The 23,354-nt window shown below is 40.8% G+C and overlaps 1 protein-coding gene and 1 pseudogene across 9 annotated transcripts in view; both read right to left on the bottom strand.

Moving 5' to 3' along the window:
- The window catches only part of CPLANE1 (ciliogenesis and planar polarity effector complex subunit 1), a 128,604-nt gene extending 120,610 nt beyond the window's left edge, over nt 1–7,994 (bottom strand). For 4 of the 9 annotated variants that reach the window (XM_027092638.1, XM_027092643.1, XM_027092642.1 and 1 more), the window contains exons 1-6: nt 7,839–7,993; nt 2,292–2,418; nt 1,793–2,014; nt 1,165–1,300; nt 927–1,046; nt 288–520 (exon numbers count right to left, since the gene is read on the bottom strand). In XM_027092638.1, the coding sequence (XP_026948439.1) occupies nt 288–520; nt 927–1,046; nt 1,165–1,300; nt 1,793–2,014; nt 2,292–2,372 (792 nt within the window). In that variant the 5' untranslated portion in view covers nt 2,373–2,418; nt 7,839–7,993. Of the gene's footprint in view, nt 1–287; nt 521–926; nt 1,047–1,164; nt 1,301–1,792; nt 2,015–2,291; nt 2,419–7,838 lie in introns of all 9 variants that reach the window. The other 5 variants (XM_027092644.1, XM_027092645.1, XM_027092646.1 and 2 more) reach the window with 3 other exon arrangements.
- Nucleotides 3,929–5,484, bottom strand: LOC113612654 (60S ribosomal protein L17 pseudogene; annotated as a pseudogene).
- Nucleotides 7,995–23,354: the final 15,360 nt, after the last annotated feature.

Raw genomic sequence — 23,354 nt, 5'->3', positions numbered from 1 at the left:
GTATTTCTCTTTATTACAAAACTAGTTATATTCTAAAACTAGGGAAAAGTATAACTAGGAAGCTCTAAGTTCAAACCATTTTTAATACACATCTTTTAAAATGTGACCAAGAAATATAAAAATACCTTTTCCGTGGTAATTTCACCATTACTATGACAATTAATGATGCCTGGAGATATATAGCTATGCCATTACACACTCTGCTCAACAGCTTCCCAGATGGTGTCTGTTCTTAGAGTCTGAGATCTCCACCACTTCTATAATACCCTGTCTGATTTGGATTTTACCTCATTTTTTATAAAGACGGCATGCACTACAGCTTCTTTATCTTCAGTGGAAGGCAAATGAACTGTTTCTTCAGGTATGATCTGGGACCATTGGCCCACCAATGAAGGGCTTTTAGAAGATAAGATATTCTTGAATTCCAAATGTTCCCAAAGAAATAGGCATCCAGAAGGAGTTATAAGCAGAACTCTTTTCCCATTGCCAGATACATACAAGTACAGTCTCAAAGAGCTTGCTAGAAAACAACAAAAAAAAGTAATTACACCTCTGAAGTCTGAATTCCCACAAAAAAAGTACAAATTTTATGTTTTTATTTATTCTGACAATAAGGAACCTAAATGATGTTTCCATTCAGAATGTAAAACTAAGGCACTAGTAATAAACTAAAAGTACAAATTATAACATTTATCATGTACTCATATGTGATATTAGGAACCCACTGTTATCACAGATATGTAAGGCATGCCAGATTTTTCTTCTTCAAGATGAACCTAATTGTCACAAATAAACACCACCAAAAAAATACTTACAGATATAAGGAAAAATACATATATATATAGATATATATATTTACACAGAGATATATTTCTTTTCTCCTATATATCAAGTTAAACCAATTTAAACAAATAAAAATCTCCCACCTACTGCAGCTTTAATCATTTCTTTAGGCTTTTCAGTTGCTTGTATAGTTTTCAAACAATCTTGATCTTTGTTCCAGAGGAAAAGCTCCCCTGTAGCAAGTACCCCAGCCAGCCAGGCATCTGCTTCCAAAAAGGAAACGCAATACTTATAATCTAACATTTCCCTTAATATTACTCCCAAAATTATTTTTAAAAATACAGTTAATCTAGTCTTTTGAAAATATCAGTACTACTTAACCATTACTGGACGTTGTTAGGACTGTAACATCCTTCAACAAAGGCTGGAGACTGGGAATTTTCTTCTTTGTCCTTCCTGATAGCAAATTAATTTCATTTATGAATTTATCATCCAAAAGAAAAACAGCTTCATTTTCCTAAGAGAAGAAACATGTGAGAGACTTAAGAGATGCCAGAAGTTAATTCAGCCTCTTACCTAAGTAAGTTATCCCAGAAAAGAAAACAAAGTGACATTTAAGAAAGATTGTATATTTGTAACCTGAAGATTTTTCATTCTATCTTAAAGTACCTCTTACTAGAATTACTAGGTAGGATGACCTAACAGTTGCACTGAGATTTCTTTGGAGTTTAAAATTATAGGAGTGTCTTCCAATTCTGCTAGCCCAAACTGAGTTACCTGCTGTTATCTCATCAATCTGAACAGTAGTATGGGTAAGTTTTAAATTATCTACTTAGATTAAAATAGACACGGCTTCTCATTTCTGAAGCAGTGTCATGCTACTCCTAGACTTCAGTTTTAGAAAACATCGAGAAAATGATCTGAGCTTACTGGAAACCTTCCAGTTGGACACCACGCTGCTTCATCACCTGTGTGGGCATTCCAAGATTCACCAGGACACGAAACTCACCAAACGTGTGCTTTTGCTCAAAAAGACCCTGTAGCTGGTAGTTTGCAGAGTGAAAGCCATGCTCATCCTCAACAATTGCAGAGAGGTCTTCTGGCTGTGCAATCTCAAAAACTGGGACTTGCAGGGTGAAGAAATTATGTCCCAGCATTCCCAGGAGAGCACAGCAGATGAGAGTGAGGATGATACATCATCCCAGGTCTCCAAGAGCAAAGCAACAGAGGACTGTGAAGAAGATTAAGCAAGTTTATGGAGAAAAGGAGCAAGAGAGTGATGAGAGTGGTGGCAACTCTGATTAGACCACAGAAAGACTGATGCTCCTTCCCCATCTCTGCCAGCCTGTTACCACACAAATACACAAAACCCTGCTCAGTAGGCAGGTGATCCTTCTACAGATGACATTGTGTTTTGTGAAGGCCATAGAACATTCTTTGATCTTAGAGGCAAAGCACACAGTTAACACATATTAGAACTGATATTGTATGATTAAAGAAAAACCTACCTGTCCCAACCAGGAGACTCGTGGCCAGGGTTTTTTCTGCTTGATACTCGTTGAAGTCAGAACTTCTAATCTTATCTCCATGCTTGCTGAGATATCAATGACCAATTAAGTCAAAAGTCACAAGATGCTGTAAAAATCAAAACAAAAAAATGATAATAGCCCATAATACTGAGGATCTTAATTTAGAATTTTCATAAAGTTTTAGTAGATTACTTTTTCATCAGCTCAAGTTAACTCTTTTTAAGGTAAGATGCTGCAATTTATTCAGTATCTCATCTTGAATAGTCAGACAAAATGTATTTGCTTTTCGACAAGTTATTTCTCAGACTATGAAGATAAACATGAACTAGGAGAACATCTTGACAATAGAGTTTCTATGTGATTTGATTTTCTCAGTGTGCCAGGTTGTATTTTCCAAAGATGGCCACAAAAATACCTCCCATCCCATATGCTCTTCTTACACCGTGACTTTAATACTCCTCTCATTGAGAGCTCTGGTCTATGCCTCATCCCTTGAATTTGGGTGGGTTTTGACTACTTTGACCAAGAGTAAAATGGAAGTGATGCTATGCACTTCCCAAGGCTAGCTCATATAAGGCAATACAACTTTTACCTTACTCTATGGAATAATCACTCTTGAAGCCTTCAATCACCACATAAACAGTCAAACTGCCCTAAGTCACAGAGCTGTAAGAAAGTCCAAACTAGTTGACGTAAAAATGAAGCCCTGAGATAATATGAAGTAAAGATGCCCAGCAAGTCCCCATGCTGGTTGTGGGGATAGTTGTGGTAGAGGCCATGAAGAGTTTGTCAGAGCCCTATTTGGGTGAGGGAAGCACACATAATCTTGGGTGAATGGCCCATTCTTGAGTGAATCTTGGGAGGATGTTCACGCAGTGGAAGAGCCTGGCACAGTGTATTGGAGCCAGGCACAGTGAGGACACAGAAGCCATAATGAAAGGGATCCCATAGACCAAACTGAGGACAATTTGAGCATCAAAACAATTACAATAATGGATTTAAAATCCATGGAATAGGGACTTCCCTGGTGGTCCAGCGGGTAAGACTCCACGCTCCCAATGCAGGGGGCCCAGTTTCAGTCCCTGGTCAGGGAACTAGATCCCGCATGCGTGCCACAACTTAAGAGTTCGCATGCCACAACTAAAGATCCTGCGTGCCGCAACTAAGACCTGGCACAGCCAAAATAATAAATAAATAAATATTTAAAAATAATAAATAGGGGGCTTCCCTGGTGGCACAGTCGTTGAGAGTCCGCCTGCCAATGCAGGGGACACGGGTTCATGCCCCGGTCCGGGAGGATCCCACGTGCCGCGGAGCGGCTGGGCCCGTGGGCCATGGCCACTGGGCCTGCATGTCTGGAGCCTGTGCTCCGCAACGGGAGAGGCCACAACAGTGAGAGGCCCGTGTACTGCCAATCAATCAATAAATCAATCAATAAATAATAAAATCCATGGAATAAAATAGGAAACCATGAATCCATATAATTATAAATAAGTAAATTAATAAATTGAACATTTGATGAAAAATGGTATATTTACATTGTTTCAAAATATCTCCCTATAAAATACTCATTAATTACAAAAGAGAAAAAGTAACTTTACAATGAAGAAACCAGGCAGATTCCATTTTGTCTAGTGATCAAAATGAAAATTATCAGAATGGGACAAATGGAAATCACGTGCCACCTAATAGTTAAAATGAGAAAAACATCTCTGTGACATATGTACAGAGGAACACAACCTGAATCTAATCACAAGGAAATATCAGGCAAACCCAAACTGAAGGACATTTTACAAAATAACTGATCTGTAACCTTCAAAAGTTTCAAGTTTATGAAAGTTTTAAAAAGATTGAGGAACTGGTTCCAAACGGGAAACTTGACAACTAAATGCAGTCAGTAATTGTAAATTTTATCCTTTCACTATAAAGGACAATATGGGACAATTGGAAAAACCAGAATAGGAAGAAAAACTGAGGATTAGATGGTTGTAATAGATGAATGTTAATTTTCTGATTTTGATGGTTGTCTTGCAGTTATGTAGGCAAATGTCCCTGTCTGTAGAAAGTAGATACTAAAATATTCAGGGGTAAGAGAACATCAGTTGTCACTCTAAAGTGGTTCATGAAAAAAAGTTCTTTGTACTCTATTTGAATTTTCATATTAAGTGTGTGACTGTTCCAAATTGAGTCTTTTTAAAATTTTTAATATTGTGAAATCTTGAATAATGATGGCATTTGGTCATTGGCCTGGATTGTATTTAATCACAGCCTTATTCCTTTTTGTTTTTACTTTTATTTACATTTATTTTTTTGTGGCATTTATTCCCGGGCTGTAAGTTTTTGTTTCTTCAGTTTCTTCTGGGATACCTTTTTCTTCTGTGCAACCTCCTCTTCTGGTTTAGGCACAATCTGTTCTTCTTCAGTAAGGATCATCTCAATGTGGCAGGAAGAGCTCATGTATGGGTTGATCCGACTATGAGCTCTGTAAATCCTGTGCCACATCTTGGGGGCTTTGTTCACCTGGTTGTGCTCAGTGACCAGAGAATCTACATCTAAGCCCTTAAGTTCAGCATTTCTGAGCATCTGCAGTAAAAATTCAAGACTCTTTTTGGGTCACCGACCCCGCATCCAGCAGCACTGTTTGTCCTGGCCACACCTACCAACTCCACCACTGTAACAATGAAATGGCACACATTGCTTCTTTAAAGTAACATCCTTCAGACGCTTGGTGGGTTTTCGGATGTGCATACCCTTAATGTCCTGGGCAGTTTCCTGAGTGTTCTTAAAGTGAACACAAAGGGCTTCCATGGTGGCGCAGTGGTTGAGAGTCCGCCTGCCGATGCAGGGGACGCAGGTTCGTGCCCCGGTCCGGGAAGATCCCACATGCCGCGGAGCAGCTAGGCCCATGAGTCATGGCCGCTGAGCCTGCGCGTCCGGAGCCTGTGCTCCACAACGGGAGAGGTCACAACAGTGAGAGGCCCGCGTACCGCAAAAAAAAAAAACCAACACAAAGATTTGAACCTCTTGATTTGCATGATTTTGTGGGGTTTTCTGGGTCAAGGGAATAGCGAACCATTTTTAGAGGTCACTTCAGACCACTTTATAGCCTTATTCTTTCTTTTTTTAAAAAATTCTATCTTCCTAATTCTTTTTAGTTTATGAAATCCAAAAAAACTGAATTTATTTGGTATTATTAATGTCATCTTTAATAATAGCTGAATTTTTAAAAATAAAATAAGCTTTAAATGAAAGACTATTCAAATACAGCACAGAATGACCTATTAAGATGCTAACCACCCTCATATTTTATACTGTAACGTTATGTTTTTCAATTCCTCAGAACGGTAATATTCCAGATGACTACTTCCTTAGACACTTTATTTTTAAGTAATTTATTTAAAATAAATAATTTCAAATATTTATTTTTAAATTTTTAAATATAAATATTAAAATCATAAATAAAATTAATTCTTTAAAAAGCGCTAACCAAATGCAAGAGGAATAATGGCATTAGAAAAGCATTATTTGCAGCTCCCAATGAAATAACAGATCTAGTCAATAGTATCAGTGGCTGCTAAAACTATTAGGTGAAAGTAGATGGGGAACTCTATAACAGGTGGACTGACATGCCCTAAACCCACTAATGAATCTTTTTTTTTTTTTTTTTGCGGTACGCGGGCCTCTCAGTGTTGTGGCCTCTCCCGTTGTGGAGCACAGGCTCCGGACGCGCAGGCTCAGCGGCCATGGCTCACGGGCCCAGCCGCTCCGCGGCACGTGGGATCTTCTCGGACCGGGGCACGAACCCGCGTCCCCTGCATCGGCAGGCGGACTCTCAACCACTGCGCCACCAGGAGAGCCCGAATCTTTTTTTTTTTTTAACATCTTTATTGGAGTATAATTGTTTTACAATGGTGTGTTAGTTTCTGCTTTATAACAAAGTGAATCAGCTATACGTATACATATATCCCCATATCTCTTCCGTCTTGCGTCTCCCTCCCACCCTCCCTATCCCACCCCTCTAGGTGGTCACAAAGCACCAAGCTGATCTCCCTGTACTATGCGGCTGCCACTAATCAATCTTAAAATTACTAACAGTGAGACAAATAGACATTGTATTCCCCATGACATGATGCTTTGTAGACAGGAAGTACACACAGCCACCTATGAAATATTCTTACAAAGACAGAAAATTAAAAACTGAACCTGAATCTGTGTCTAAATCAAACTACCAGATGACAAGAAATAAAGAGAATGAAGGAACATATTAAACACACCAGTAGAGTAAAATCAACCAAATTCAGAATGTAAAAAACTCTATAGGATAAATGATGTATACGTATGTATATGGAGAAAAGGATATATATATATATATATATACACACACACACACACACACACACATATATATATACATATATATATATAAAAAGAGAGGCTTAGTAGCTGTGGTGCCCGGGCTTAATTGCTAGCGGCATGTGGAATCTTCCTGGGCCAGGAATCGAACCTGTGTCCCCTGCATTGGCTGGCGGATTCTTAACCACTGCACCATCCAGGAAGTCCTCTGTATAGTTTTGACTTTTGTAATTATGTTAATTAAAACAAGAGGGTCTTCCCTGGTGGCTCAGTGGTTGAGAGTCCACTTGCCGATGCAGGGGACACGGGCTCGTGCCCCGGTCCGGGAAGATCCCACATGCCGCGGAGCGGCTGGGCCCGTGAGCCATGGTCGCTGAGCCTGCGCGTCTGGAGCCTGTGCTCCGCAACGGGAGAGGCCACAGCAGTGAGAGGCCCGCGTACTGCAAAACAAACAAACAAAAAAACAAACAAACAAAAAAAAACACATTGGCGAAAGCAGTTTCAAGAGGATCCAACTGACATGTACACACTGCTATATTTAAAATGGATAACCAACAAGGACCTACTGTATATAGCTCAGGGAGCTCTGCTCAATTAAAAAAAAAAAAAAAAGAGAGAAAAATCCAAGTTGTTCTGTGGTTTCCACCACAGACGAGTCTAAAAAATCGCGTCCATTCCTCCGTGCTCAATTTATCACCCACTAAGGTCAAACACAGGGGCTTCCCCACTTCGCACAAGTCATCCCCAGGGGACCCCTCTGAGATTCCCTACCCGACCCTGCGGGGCAGCGCCGCCCTCTGCCCCGAGAGGTGCCACCGTGGTGCCCACCCGAGACAGGGCGGGAGCTGCAGGACCCCGGTGCGGGGCCGAGGTCTGGCCCGAACCGGACGTCGTTCCCAGCCATCCGGAGGGCGACCCGGGCCCCTCGGAGCCGCCGAGCCTCCGTCAGGCTGAGGGTGCGGCGGCCGGAGGACGACCCCGGGGAAGCTGGGGGACCGGGAAGTGGTAAAGGACGAGGGGGCTGGATGCGGCGGGGTATGGAGGGGCTGGGGAGGTCGCGAGCGCGCAACACTAGAGGGGGTGAGGGGGACGAAGGAGCCCGAGGACCCCGCGGGCCGGACAGCGTGGGGAAGAGGCTGGGGCCGTGAGGGGCAGGAATCTGCGGGCAGTTACCTCCGCCAGGGTCCGGCCCATCCGGGGAGGGAGAAGCGCGGAGAGGCAGAAGGCGAAGCTGGCAGTGACCAGAGGGCGACTGCCGAGGGCCCAGCCGCCGGCGCAGACGCGAGCCTGCGCCCTGGCGACGGCGGAGGTGGGGGAGGGGACGCGAGCGAGCGGCGCCAGTGCGCCTGCCCCGAGCCGGCCGGGAGCGCGGGCGGGAAGCTGGACGTGCTCCTCCCTCTTCTTATCCTCCGGGTCTCCTTGGGTTTCCCCCCGCCCCTTCCTCTCAGCGGTCCCGCGTCCCCTCCGCTCGGCCGCTCCTCTTCCCGTTCCCTGTCTCCTCCTAAGCTTCCGCGGGTCCTTCTGTGTTCACCGACCCCCGTGCGTTCCTCAGACACTCGCCTTTGAGTGCCCAGGCGATGCGCGGCGCTCTACAGGAAACCGTTTAGTAACCGACTAAGATGTAAATCACGGGATGTCAGCACCCTAGTGGAGACCTCTAGAGACCTGGGAATGAACGGGTTGTACACGCCCCTCCACGGATCAAGTGGGCAACTTAAAGCGCTAAGGAAAGCGTTTCTGTACCCACACTCCTAGTGACTTCTGTTTATTTACAGCACTGTTTTCGCTCCTGTCCTGCTCCTGCGCACGGTCTGGAAACAGGGGGCAAGAACACGCAGCTCGAGATCTATATTTGGTCTGGAAAAGCATTTTTCTGTAGCTTAAATTTGTATGCCTTAAGCAGGGGCAAGCTTTCCGTTCCCTAGCCGTCCTCCTCTTCACTCACTGATGTCACTGGCCTGGTGTTCGAAAACATTTTGGCTTGTTACCTTTGGCTAGGCTAGGTATGTTCTGCTGAGTAAATCGCTCAGCCCTCTCAAATAGAAAGATATCGTTATCAAATTGGTTTATCTTGGCAAGCAAAGGGTACTGGGCAGGAGGACTTCCCACAGCATCGTAAATCACAACTCTCCCTGTGTCTCGGTGTGGGATAAGTGGCAGCTGGGATAAATACCACTTAGCACCGTTTACGTCAAAGGATATAGAACTGAAGTGGTCCAAGGCTACTCAAATCACAAACACCTTACATAAATCTTGCTGGAGTTAGCCCAAGAAGTCTGAAGCAGAACAAAGAAATCCTAACTTATTCCCACAATTTTGTGTTTCCATTTCTAGGTCTTCAGATGTGATAACAATAGGATAACTGTGTCTGACTTTGCTGTGTGGCCATCAGACCTAGAGGTATTGGTGCAATTCTGGAGTTGACTGTTGTGCACATTTATTCTTTAAAATTTCATGGGAATGCCTACAATTGGCTAAAATAGAAATTAGTGGATGCCTATTGTGTGTCATGTGTCAAACATGATGCTAGGTGTAAAGAGAGGAAAACGATGCTGTTCCTATTCAAAAGAGATTCATAGACACTTAAATTACAGTGCAGTGATAAATTTCATGATAGCAGTATGCACAGAACACATTTTTTTCTCTCTGGGAGATGGGCAGGTCAGAAGTATCTAAGCTAGGTTTTCAACAAGGAATAGTTCAATTTGAAGCACATTCATTTTGTGGTGCCTGTGGACTTGCAGGTGAGCAATTAGAGTCATGGTTCAGAAGCCCAATGGGAGAACTGTAGATGTAGAACATGTAACCTAACCATCTGTCTCTCCATCAGCCTGCCCTGCACTTTTTTAAAGGTCACCTCTCTTTAATATATATTGATGAATAAGGGTTTAATGGAGAAGACCACTTCTTATGAGAGCATCAGAGGGGTGAAGAGAACCAAAAAAGTGGTGTCAGGAAAGCATGAAAGCGTAGGAGGGAAGAGCCTAGGAAGGAGTGGTCAACCATGTGTGAAAGTCTGAGTAAAGTGAAATAGAAATAAGCTCGAAAATTCCCCCATCCGATTTGGTGTTTCATAGTTACAGTGCAAGATATATAATAACCTAGATCCTTTAGGTAGCAGGTAGTAAAATCAAATCTAACTAGCTTGAGCAAGAGAAGGAATTTATTGTAGGGAGTGTGGAGTATCCCACAGAATCTAAGGAATGATTTCAATAACCAGTTCTTAGGAAGTACTGCAACCAGGACAGATCATAGACTTTCTCTCTAAAGCAATGCTATCCAGTAGAAATTTCTGTGATGATGAAAATGTTCTATGTCTGCTTTGTCCAATATGGTAGCCATTAACAACGAATGCTACTGAGCACATAAAATGTAGCTAGTGCAACTGAGGCCCCAAATTTTTTATTTTAATCAAATTCAAATAGCCACATGTGGCTAGTGGCTCCTGTATTGTACAGTGCAGCTTTAAAGCCTTTCCATTAACATGACTCAGCTCCAATTCTTCTCAGCCTGTGTCTCAGTTCAGAATTGCAAATCTCTTGGAGGGAAAAATGCAAGTGGTGCAGTTTGGGTAAGAGATCTACTCCTGGAGCAGTCAGCTATGGCTAGGATCACATAGTGCAGAAATGGCTGCTGAGGTCTTGTCTGTGTGTATCTGAGGCCATTCTCCCCCAACAGGGGGAATCATTATAAGCTGAGGTCTATTATAAGGTGGAGTTGTGAGTTATTTAGGGTAAGAGTAGGCTGCCATATCAAAAAGCCTCTACCATAAATTAGTGGCCTAGAGAACATAGGCAATTATTTCTTTCTTGTGTAACTGTTACAAGGTGAGTGATTCAGTTTGTTAGGGTAGCTCTGCTCCACACAATTATTCAGACATCTGGGTTCCTTCGAGATACTCACTCTGTAATTCTCCAGTATCTTGTTGCATAATCAAGACTGGGTTCCAGTGGATTCCAGCCAAAGGAAAGGAGAAAAGAGAGAGCATACCCACAGTTTTGAGACCTGGGCCCAGAAGTGGTACACAGTATTTCTGGTTATGTTGTATTGGAGAGAACTTTATCACCTGGCCATACCTAACCGCAAAGCAGGCTGGGAAATGTAGATTAGCAACATACCCAGTAAGACTGAAAGAATGATTTTGGTGGTCAATTAGCAGTTTTCATCACAAGTGGTTAGAATATAAAAAATAGTAATACATATTTCCTGTCTTCAAGGGTATCACAGGTTTGGTGAGGAGATAGAAGAGTACATAACTAGCAATGAATAAGGAACATGCTGTAAGAACCCAAAGAAAAGAGTGACTTAAAACAGTATTTCTCAAACTTTAATGTACCTACGAATCATCTGGGAATCTTGTTAAAAATGCAGATTCTGATTCAGTAGGTCTGGGGTGGGTGGGGCCTTAAGATCTGCTCTCCTAAGAAGCCCCCAGGTGATGCCGATTCTGCCAGTCCTTGGACCATACCTTGAGTAGCAAGCAGTTGCAGGTGCAGCAAACACCACAGAGGGAATGGCATTTGAGCTTTGTATTATGGTACAGTGATTAAGAGTCAAATTTTGAATGTTAGACATTTTACGTTCAATTCCCAACTTTGACTTACTGGCTGATTTAAATTGCTTATCTTTAAGCCTAATGAAGATCTTAAGTAATAGAGAACCCCACACAAACTAGATTTAGCAATAAGAGAAGTTGATTGTCTCATTAACCCAGGGGTTCAGCAGGTTTCTTGCAAGTTTCGATCAGGCAGGGCTCTTGTTCTATTTTTCTCGAATTCTCTTCACTCTGCTCTTTGTCTTCAGGCTGGCTTCTCTTGTGGTAAAGTAAGAAGATGGCACATTTACACTTATTTTGCAAGGAAAATGTAGTTTTAAATTTTTTCTGCAATTAAACATTCTTCTTGAGCCTCCAACCCAATGTATAGCAGGGAAAGTCTTTACCTTGACAATTAATCGTACTTCCATTTCTTCTTTGGTAAAGTCTCTTTCAAATAAATGCTGTATCTTGCAGATTGTCTTTTTCTCATTCTACTCAATCTATAGGGTAGATTCATAAGTGATAATGGTAGGAGGGGTTGCCCTAAAGGCAATGGGGGAAAGAGTGCTTGCATTCAAATTTTGTTTTTTATATTCTTAGTCATCCCTGCTTCCGGATGTCTGATGTTGGCTCCTGGGTCTCTTGCATTGGTGTCTACTGTGGTGTCTATAGCTAGAGAGTCTCTAATTTCTCCCTTGATGATGCCACTATGCCCACTAAGCCTCAGCTACATCCTTCATCTGTCTATTCTGTTGCCTTTACAGTGGGGTCCCCTTGCTCTCAAGTGCCCCAGAGCATGTGAGAATGTTCTATGTCTTGAGCTAGACGTAAGAGCTGAGAGCAGGTCAGCAATGATGACTAAACTCTTTTCTCTAATTATGACACGTTACCATGTTTTATTCTGCTGGGATCACCCCCTCCCCCATATTGGGAGAGGGGGAGCATCCTAAAGGATAATCTTTTCCAATAATTTGGAAAAGCTACTCTGCTCTCAACATCCTCGTCAACCTCATCCCCATGAGATTTTACCTTGAAATACATGCATGTCTGATTCCTTGTTTCCACTAAACCAGAGGCGCTTTCTTCCTCCTGAAGAGTGTCCCCCTTATGTATTTTCTGAGTCGTCTCTTGATTGTCCCTGCATTGTGGCAAAATTCCATATTCAGACTTTAATGCATTGAATTTGATATAACAAGAAATTTAGAGAGTCCCTTTCTCTGTGAATAAAGGTGAATTTTTTAGTATGTGCAAAGAACGGGTGTGTTGCCCTGGAGGGCAGTGGCTGTTAGGCAGAGAGGGCCTGAGGGTCTCTCAGGGGTTCAGGGTTCAGGGTGACATCGGGAGCCGAATTGCAGGGCCTGAGACCAAGGAGTTGATTCACAGAGACATCTTTGGCTTGATGATGGCCCGCTCTCAAGGCTTCCATGCCCTGGTGCATACATGTTTGGCTGCTGACATACATACAGAGGTGAAGCAAATGAAACATAGAGGCAAAATACCTCGCAGGGTCTCGGGTGGCATTGCCCTTGTCCCCTGTGTGCCTGTGCACCTTCCTCAGGCATGCGTGTGTCTTCTCACCCTCACCTAGGAAAAAAGAAAAAAAAAGTGAACTATTTAGACAGTTGTTTCGCTAAGGAATTGAATAATAATTTTGCTTGGAGACTTGAAGCTGAAAACAAAACCTTTGTTCTAGGTGGTTTCTACCTTCTCTACAAAGGGGTGAATGCCATCGATTCAATGAATGGGTAGTGTGGTGACTTTATAATGTGTCAACTCGGCTAGGCTGAATTACCTTTCCCAGAATTCCCTTCCCTGTGTGTTGCTAGGTAGAATAGAACACAGGAGAGATTATTATGGGAGATTTGAGGGCAGAATGAAGCAGCAGCTATTTTGGAGCTCACATATGTGGTCACTTATCTGCTGGCTTACCTCACTGTAAGGCAGTGGGAGAACTTGCAGCTGCTCTAATTTCCTTTGGATCCCCTTTCAGAGGCTCCAACTCCTGTGACAGGTGTAAATATTTAGCTCCAGGAAGGTCCCAGCCTCTGCAGGACACCAACACCATTAAGGTGACAAACAACAGGAACTGATAGGGATTTGGGTCCATCCTCATGAGCTCCAGCTCAAGCTTTCAGGTCCCAGACTTTCATTACTCTCTTCCATTTTGCAGCCATCTTCTCTTGCTGATTGACTGCTCTGTGAACTTCACGCTCCAGCATCTGACACAAAGACAACAGCTGTACAGAGACTACTTGAACCAACTCTCATGATTGCGTAAGGTCAAATTCCTGTAAACACGCACACACACACATTTTCTAGTGCTTCTTTCTCTTTGATTGAACCCTGACTGATATAGTGTGCAAGGCAACAAGATTTAACAAATATAAAATTACTTTCCAATATATTCTTTTAAAATATCATCTCTGTTTTGGTAGCAAAGAGGCTACAGATGGACCAGACCTTACACTGTCACACCCTACTATCTAGAAAAAAAGATCTATTTCCCCAACCTGGGCTTCACTCTGATTGGAACAACTTAAGTCACATACTCACTTTGAGTCAATCATCTGGCCTTAAAAAAAAATGTATTGATTGCTTTAGGCTTTAGTTAAGTGTCACTGTAACAATGTGAGTTGCAGGATTGCAGTGGCAATAGTTAATCCCAGACTTTCCCTGTCACCTGAAATGCAGCCATTTTACATTTTAAGTATGCCTTCCATTACTTGTCAGGTGGAGGGTTAATTTATCACCTACTGGGACAGATAATGAGCAGGTGGCCAGAAGCCATTTTGACTATTAAACTGAGTTACATAATCAGTTGGAGTTGCCAGAGTTGTCAGAGACAAAGGACTTTCTCATGGCGAGTGCTATGGATCCGTATGTCATCCCAAGAGTAGAGACCATCCTCCAATTTCTCTTCCAAGGTTCTGCTTCAGAAAGTGGACCCAACAACTGTAACCTGGTAAATGAGTGGCTATGCAGGGATGCCTCAATAGTTTATCCAGCCACTGTTTGGACCTTATCTTTAGATGAGTGTAACAGTACCATCATAACATGCAACCTTTTAATTTCAAGTCCTAAGTTCTCTTCTTGTTTAAATGGCAGTTGGAGTTATTCTACTTCCAGAAAACCCATCAGAAGGAAAAAGACAACCATTATAGAGGGAAAAAGTAAGTCAAATACTAAGACCTGGGCTGTCAGGACAGGAAACAGGAAAGAACATGTGCTTTTAGATAAGGTTCTGTATTTTGATTGAGGTGGTAGTTAAACAAGTGTGTTCACTTTGAGAAAACTTACTATTCTATGATTTGTGTACCCTTCTGTACACTATTTCAAGTAAAAGTTTGTTTTTTATTTTTATTTTTTAAAAATATTTTATTTATTTATTTTGGCTGCATTGGGTCTTAGTTGTGGCATGCAGGATCTTTTCGTTGCAGCATGCGAGCTCTTAGTTGCGGCACGCATGTGGGATCTAGTTCCCTGACCAGGGATCGATTCCGGGCTCCCTGCATTGGGAGCGTGGAGTCTAATCCACTGGACCACCAGCGAAGTCCCAAAAGTTTGTTTTTTAAAAACATGTTGAAAGCTACCATTTAAACCAAAATAAAAATTAAAGCAGTCCTCTATTGGCTCCCAAACAGATTCAGCTTTAAAGGATGAGTAGGACTTTGATAGCGAAGTGGAGAAAGATTATGATTTCAGTTACATCATATGGAATGAATGTAGGACATATTCAGGGAATGTAAAGTGAGTTCCTGTGGCAGATTCTAAATACAAGGCATATTTTGGGTGCTACCTTAGCAGACTCTCTCTTTGAGAACTGCTGTTCTACACACTCAGAGGTGGATCTTAGCAGCCATAACCCTGTCCTCTCATGTTGTCCCATCCCCAGCTAACTAACTAGCCCGATAGGACTTAAGGCAGTGGCAGATTGGTAAATATTTAACAACCTTCTCTAGGAGGTGGGGGAGATGTCATGATTTATAGCATTTGCTAACTTCTGTGGGGTAAATTTTCCCACCATGACTGCTTTCAAGTTAAAGCCTGACATCAACCAGCTCACAAATTTCCCGAAAATTTAACAAACAGCTCTCAAAACCCAGTACTAGGGGCCCCAGAATACCACTGACTTGACTTGAGGCAGGCAAGCCACAGTCATCCTGAGAAGGAGAACAATCCTTTTGACAGATTTATCAGAAGAGTGAAGAAGTGTCTTTCCCATAAGCCCCCCTCCCCTCACATCTCATTCACCTAGATTGAATCACATGCCCTGGATATAATGTGTCTCAGGTTTCATGAGACACAAACGCTGTGTGAAGGTGGGTAGGTTGTACTGACTTTTACCTGTGAGGACCTACTCTGGTTTATGCAGGGGAAGGGAAGATAATCTAATGAAACTGGGTTTCTGTTAGGAAGGTGAAAGAGAAAATGAATGGATAGATTTTAAAATTCATTATACCAGACTTCCCTGGTGGTGCAGTGGTTAAGAATCCGCCTGCCAAGGCAGGGGACACGGGTTCGAGCCCTGGTCCAGGAAGATCCCACATGCTGTGGATCAACCAAGCCTGTGCGCCACAACTACTGAGCCGGCACTCTAGAGCCCATGAGCCACAACTACTGAGCCCGTGTGCCACAACTACTGAAGCCTGTGTGCCTAAAGCCCGTGCTCCACAACGAAGAGTAGCCCCCCGCTCGCCGCAACTAAAGAAAGCCCGCACGCAGCAGCAAAGACCCAAAGCGGCCAATAAATAAATGTATTTTAAAAAAATTCATTATACCAAGTTCCCTTATAATTAGGTACCCCAAATCAGGTTGCTAATCAGGAAGCTGAAGAATGGGTCATGAATAAACAAAAAATATCCATTATACCAAGTACTGTATCCATTCTAAGATGCACTTCCCATTTCAACATCTCAAACTGGGATGAGTTTTACAACAGTTGTCAGCCAGGTGGCGGTAATTGCCTTTGTATGCATATCAAAATCTGCAAAATGGCTGTCAGCAGTGTGGCAGGAAATTCCCGCGTCATTAGTAGAACACTTTTTTTTTTTCAGGTATATATGTATATATATATATTCTTTTTCATATTCTTTTCCATTGTTTATCATAGGATATTGAATATGGTTCCCTGTTCTATACAGTAGGACCTTGTTATTTATCCATCCTGTATATACTAGTTTGCATCTGCTGATCCCAAACTCCCACTCCATCCCTCTCCCACCCCGCCTTCCCCTTGGCAACTACAAGTCTGAGTAAAACACTTGTAAGAAATGCCTCATCACCATTTTTGATGGTCATAAATTGTTATTTTCAGGGTTTGTGAAGATTGGGATTTTACCCTACTCACAAGCTAACAAGCTCTCCTGTTACTGTTTTTCATGGATGCTGGCAGAAAACATCAGACTCCTGTGGTTAGAGAGAAAGGACTTTATTTCTTAAGGCAAAAGCAGTAGGCAAAGTGTCAGTATGATATTAATGAGGTTCCCTGTGACTCCCAGTTCCCACAGGGGCAGCACAGGTGCCTAGATGGATGAAGAGGGTTGTGTTACAGGAGAAGAATGTTGAGCTGGAGGATTTCCTGCTTTTATAGTGAGTGACAAGTAGGGCCAGCCCATTGTTTGGGACATTACCTCAGCAAAACCCCTCAGAATTGGCCCGGATAAAGAACGGTCTGGGTTTTGCATTCTTGGCGTATCCTGCAAGGGCATAGGACACACAGGGTCTTGGCAGATTGCCTATCCCATCAGTGAGTCCAAATATAATTCAGAAGACTTAGTCTGATAGTGGAAAACAATCTAAAAAAGAATATATATGTATATGTATAACTGAATCACTTTGCTGTACACCTGAAACTAACACATTATAAATCAACTATATTTCAATAAAAAATTTAAAAAAGAAGAGTGACGCCCCACCCCAAAAGAGTTAGTCTGTCAGTGTAAAATCGTTTTAGGAATATGTTAACCGATTTATTTAGCTTCTATTTTCTTTTTTATGAATGTGCAAAAATGATATAAAACTCTATTTTATAAAACAAAAGATCTCTCAATAAACATAAAATAAAAATTCTAAGTGATGAGTCCAGTATGTCAGTTTGATAGGCAACATTTTTTCCTTCTTGGTAGTACATTAAAAAATAATTAATTGATGGCATTTGAGACTAAATGAAATATTTAATATTTTCCATCATTAGGCATGTCATAACTTTCACTATAAACTCTATTTTTTTATTACTGGAGTGTGGAAATACATTGTAGTCAATTTACCGTACAATGTTGCTAGCCCTCTTATTTTCTTATCACATTGTGTTTTTGATTCACTTGGTTTTTCAAGATATGTAATCATGTTGCCTTCACATGGAATTATTTTGAGACTTTTACTTACATTTATCCTTTTACATTATGAAGTTTATAGAATTCTTTTTTTGTGTATCTTATTACAATTGCTAGCTTCTGAATTATCGTGTTCACTAAAAATGGTGTCAGAATGGATGGACTCTAGTCCTTTTTCTTCAGGATATGAATTATACAAGAGAACAAATACACTGGCAAAACGTTAACTGTGACAATATGTGAAAAAAACGGGTACTTTGATTTGATTTGCAAAATTCTTATGACTTATAAAAGATTGTGTTGTCCTGGTCTGGACATTTTTTTAAACACATGGAATTTAGAAATTAATGTGTATTTAAGTCACTTCTCAGAAGTGACATAATCACAAGGATGTAGTCTCCATTAATCTGACCCAGTACATTATTAATTCTAAAGTTATCATGTAAAGTTATTTTTTCTTATAGATGCTTTTTCTGCATCTATTGAGATGATCAATTCAGCAAACATTTGGTGGGGCTCCTATTATATGTAGACCATTTGTTAGGCTGAGAAATAGATACAGAGGAGAATAAGACAGTCCTTGTCCTTAAAAAGCTCGTGTGTTGGTTTTTTTTTTAACATCTTTATTGGGGTATAATTGCTTTACAATGGTGTGTTAGTTTCTGCTGTATAACAAAGTGAGTCAGCTATACATATACATATATCCCCGTATCTCCTCCCTCTTGCATCTCCCTCCCACCCTCCCTATCCCAACCATCTAGGTGGACACAAAGCACCAAGCTGATCTCCCTGTGCTATGTGGCTGGTTCCCACTAGCTATCTACTTTACATTTGGTAGTGTATATATGTCCATGCGACTCTCTCACTTCGTCCCAGCTTACCCTTCTCCCTTCCCGTGTCCTCAAGTCCGTTCTCTATGTCTGTGTCTTTATTCCTCTACTGCCCCTAGGTTCTTCAGAAACTTTTTCTTTTTCTTTTTTTTAATTCCATATATATGTGTTAGTATACAGTATTTGTTTTTCTCTTTCAAACTTACTTCACTCTGTATGACAGTCTCTACGTTCATCCACCTCACTACAAATCACTCAGTTTTGTTTCTTTTTATGGCTGAGTAATATTCCATTGTATATATGTGCCACATCTTCTTTATCCATTCATCTGTCAATGGACACTTAGATTGCTTCCATGTCCTGGCTATTGTAAATAGAGCTGCAATGAACATTGTGGTACATGACTCTTTTTTTTTTTTTAACCTCTTTATTGGGGTATAATTGCTTTACCATGGTGTGTTAGTTTCTGCCTTATAATTAAGTGAATCAGCTATACATACACATACATCTCCGTATGTATACCCTCTTGTGTCTCCCTCCCACCCTCCCTATCCCACCCCACTAGGTGGTCACAAAACAACGAGCTGATATCCTATGCTATGTGGCTGCTTCCCACTAGCTATCTGTTTTACATTTGGTAGTGTATATACGTCCATGCCACTCTCTCACTTTGACATGACTCTTTTTGAATTATGGTTTTCTCAGGGTATATGCATAGTAGTGGGATTGCTGGATTGTATGGTAGTTCCATTTTTACTTTTTTAAGGAACCTCCATACTGTTCTCCATAGCGGCTGTATCAATTTACATTCCCACCAAAGTGAAAAAGGGTTCCCTTTTCTCCACACCCTCTCCAGCATTTACTGTTTCTAGATTTTTTGATGATGGCCATTCTGACCAGTGTGAGGTGATACCTCATTGTAGTTTTGATTTGCATTTCTCTAATGATTAGTGATGTTGAGCATCCTTTCATGTGTTTGTTGGCAATCTGTATATCTTCTTGGGAGAAATTTTTATTTAGATCTTCTGACCATTTTTGGATTGGGTTGTTTGTTTTTTTGACATTGAGTTGCATGAGCTGCTTGTATATTTTGGATATTAAGTCTTTGTCAGTTGCTTTGTCTGCAAATATTTTCTCCCATTCTGAGGGTTGTCTTTTCGTCTTGTTTATGGTTTCCTTTGCTGTGCAAAAGCTTTTAGGTTTCATTAGGTCCCATTTTTATTTTTGTTTTTATTTCTCTAGGAGGTAGGTCAAAAAGGATCTTGGTGTGATTTATGCCATAGAGTGTTCTGCCTATGTTTTCCTCTAAGAGTTTTATAGTGTCTGACCTTATATTTAGGTCTTTAATCCATTTTCAGTTCATTTTTGTGTATGGTGTTAGGAGGTGTTCTAATTTCATTCTTGTACATGTAGCTGTCCAGTTTTCCCAGCACCACTTATTGAGGAGGCTGTCTTTTCTCCACTGTATATTTTTGCCTCCTTTATCAAAGATAAGGTGACCATACGTGTGTGGGTTTATCTCTAGGCTTTCTATCCTGTTCCGTTGATCTATATTTCTGTTTTCGTGCTGGTACCATACTGTCTTGATTACTGTAGCTTTGTAGTATAGTCTGAAGTCAGGGAGCTTGATTCCTCCAACTCCATTTTTCTTTCTCAAGATTGCTTCGGCTATTCGGGGTCTTTTGTGTTACCATACAAATTGTGAAATTTTTTGTTCTCCTTCTGTGAAAAATGCCAGTGGTAGTTTGATAGGGATTGCATTGAATCTGTAGATTGCTTTGGGTAATATAGTTATTTTCACAATGTTGATCCTTCCAATCCAAGAACATGGTATATCTCTCCATCTGTTTGTATCATCTTTAATTTCTTTCATCAGTGTCTTATACTTTTCTGCATACAGGGCTTTTGTCTCCTTAGGTAGGTTTATTCCTAGGTACTTTATTCTGTTTGTTGCAATGGTAAATGGGAGTGTTTCCTTAATTTCTCTTTCAGATTTTTCATTATTAGTATATAGGAATGCAAGAGATTTCTGTGCATTAATTTTGTATCTTGCTACTTTACCAAATTCATTGATTAGTTCTAGTAGTTTTCTGGTAGCATCGTTAGGATTTTGTATGTATATAGTATCATGTCATCTGCAAACAGTGACAGTTTGACTTCTTTTCTGATTTGGATTGCTTTAATTTCTTTTTCTTCTCTGATTGCTGTGGCTAAAACTTCCAAAACTATGTTGAATAATACTGGTGACATTGGGCAACGTTGTCTTGCTCCTGAACATAGTGGAAATGGTTTCAGTACTTCATCATTGAGAACGATGTTGGCTGTGGGTTTGTCATATATGGCCTTTATTATGTTGAGGTAAGTTCCCTCTATGCCTACTTTCTGGAGGGTTTTTATCATAAATTGGTGTTGAATTTTGTTGAAAGCTTTTTCTGCATCTATTGAGATGATCATATGGGTTTTTTCCCTTCACTTTGTTAATACGGTTTATCACGTTGATTGCTTTGCATATATTGAAGATTCCTTGCATTCCTGGGATTAACCCAGTTGATCATGGTGTATGATCCTTTTAATGTGCTGTTGGTTTCTGTTTGCTAGTGTTTTGTTGAGAACTTTTGCATCTATGTTCATCAGTGATATTGGTCTGTAGTTTTCTTTCTTTGTGACATCTTTGTCTGGTTTTGGTATCAGGGTGATGGTGGCCTTTTAGAATGAGTTGGGGAGTGTTCCTCCCTCTCCTATATTTTGGAAAAGTTTGAGAAGGATAGGTGTTAGCTCTTCTCTAAATGTTTGATAGAATTCACCTGTGAAGCCATCTGGTCCTGGGCTTTTGTTTGTTGGAAGAGTTTTGTTTTTTGTTTTTTGTTTTTTTTTTGTGCTATGTGGGCCTCTCACTGTTGTGGCCTCTCCCGTTGCGAAACACAGGCTCCGGACGCACAGGCTCTGGACGCGTAGGCTCAGCGGCCATGGCTCACGGGCCTAGCCGCTCTGCGGCATGTGGGATCTTCCCGGACCAGGGCACGAACCCGTGTCCCCTGCATTGGAAGGCGGACTCTCAACCACTGCGCCACCAGGGAAGCCCTGTTGGAAGAGTTTTAATCATACTTTCAATTTCAGTGCTTGTGATTGGTCTGTTTATATTTTCTGTTTCTTCTTGGTTCAGTCTCAGAAGGTTGTACTTTTCTAAGAATTTGTCAATTTCTTCCAGGTTGTGCATTTTATTGGCATAGAGTTGCTTGTAGCAGTCTCTCATGATCCTGTGTATTTCTGCAGTGTCAGTTGTTACTTCCCCTTTTTTCATTTCTAATTCTACTGATTTGAATCTTCTCCCTTTTCTTCTTGATGAGTCTTGCTAAGGTTTATCAATTTTATTTATCTTCTCAAGGAACCAGCTTTTTGTTTTATTGATCTTTGCTATTGTTTCCTTCATTTCTTTTTCATTTATTTCTGATCTGATCTTTATGATTTCTTTCCTTCTGCTAATTTTGGGTTTTTTTTGTTCTTTCTCTAATTTCTTTAGGTGTAAGGTTAGGGTGTTTATTTGAGATGTTTCTTTTTTCTTGAGGTAGGATTGTTTTGCTATAAACTTCCCTCTTAGAACTGCTTTTGCTGCATCCCATAGGTTTTGGGTCATCATGTTTTTATTGTCATTCGTTTCTAGGTATTTTTTGATTTCCTCTTTGATTGCTTCAGTGATATCTTGGTTATTTAGTAGCATATTGTTTAGCCTCCATGTGTTTGTATTTTTTACAGATTTTTTTCCTGTAATTGATATATAGTCTCATAGCGTTGTGGTCGGAAAAGATACATGCTATGATTTCAATTTTCTTAAATTTACCAAGGCTTGATTTGTGACCCAAGATATGATCTATCCTGGAGAATGTTCCATGAGCACTTGAGAAGAAAGTGTATTCTGTTGTTTTTGGATGGAATGTCCCATAAATATCACTTAAGTCCATCTTGTTTAATGTATCATTTAAAGCTTGTGTTTCCTTACTTATTTTCATTTTGGATGATCTGTCCATTGGTGAAAGTGGGGTGTTAAAGTCCTCTACTATGATTGTGTTACTGTCGATTTCCCCTTTTATTTCTATTAGCATTTGCCTTATGTATTGTGGTGCTTCTATGTTGGGTGCATAAATATTTACAATTGTTATATCTTCTTCTTGGATTGATCCCTTGATCATTATGTAGTGTCCTTCTTTGTCTCTTGTAATTGTCTTTATTTTAAAGTCTATTTTGTCTGATATGAGAATTGCTACTCCAGCTATGTTTTGATTTCCATTTGCATGGAATATCTTTGTCCATTCCCTCACTTTCAGTCTGTATGTGTCCCATGGCCTGAAGAGGGTCTCTTGTAGACAGCATATATATGGGTCTTGTTTTTGTATCCATTCAGCCAGTCTATGTCTTTTGGTTGGAGCATTTCATCCATTTACATTTTAGGTAGTTATCAAAATGTATGTTCCTATTACCATTTTCTTAATTGTTTTGGGTTTGTTTTTGTAAGTCTTTTCCTTTTCTTGTGTTTCATGCCTAGAGAAGTTCCTTTAGCATATTTGTGAAACTGGTTTGATGGTGCTAAATTCTCTTAGCTTTAGCTTGTCTGTAAAGTTTTTAATTTCTCTGTGCAATCTGAATGAGATTCTTGCTGGATAGAGTAATATTTGTTGAAGGTTTTTCCCTTTCATCTCTTTAAATATGTCCTGCCACTCACTTCTGGCTTGCAGAGTTTCTGCTGAAAGATCAGCTATTAACCTTATGGGGATTCCCTTGTATGTTGTTGCTTTTCCCTTGCTGTGTTTAATATTTTTTCTTTGTATTTAATTTTTGATAGTTTGATTGCTATGTGTCTTGGTGTGTTTCTCCTTGGATATATCCTGTATGGGACTCTCTGCGCTTCCTGGACTTGATTGACTATTTCCTTACCCATATTAGGGAAGTTTTCAACTATAATCTCTTCAATATTTTCTCAGTACCTTTTTCTTCC

The sequence above is a fragment of the Aethalodelphis obliquidens genome, unplaced genomic scaffold (genome assembly GCF_003676395.1).
Source record: "Aethalodelphis obliquidens isolate GAN/ISIS:26980383/991018 unplaced genomic scaffold, ASM367639v1 scaffold80, whole genome shotgun sequence".
Classification (NCBI taxonomy): domain Eukaryota; kingdom Metazoa; phylum Chordata; class Mammalia; order Artiodactyla; family Delphinidae; genus Aethalodelphis; species Aethalodelphis obliquidens.
The sequence above is the reverse complement of the archived record's forward strand: the minus strand, read 5'-3'. Positions and strand labels throughout refer to the sequence as shown.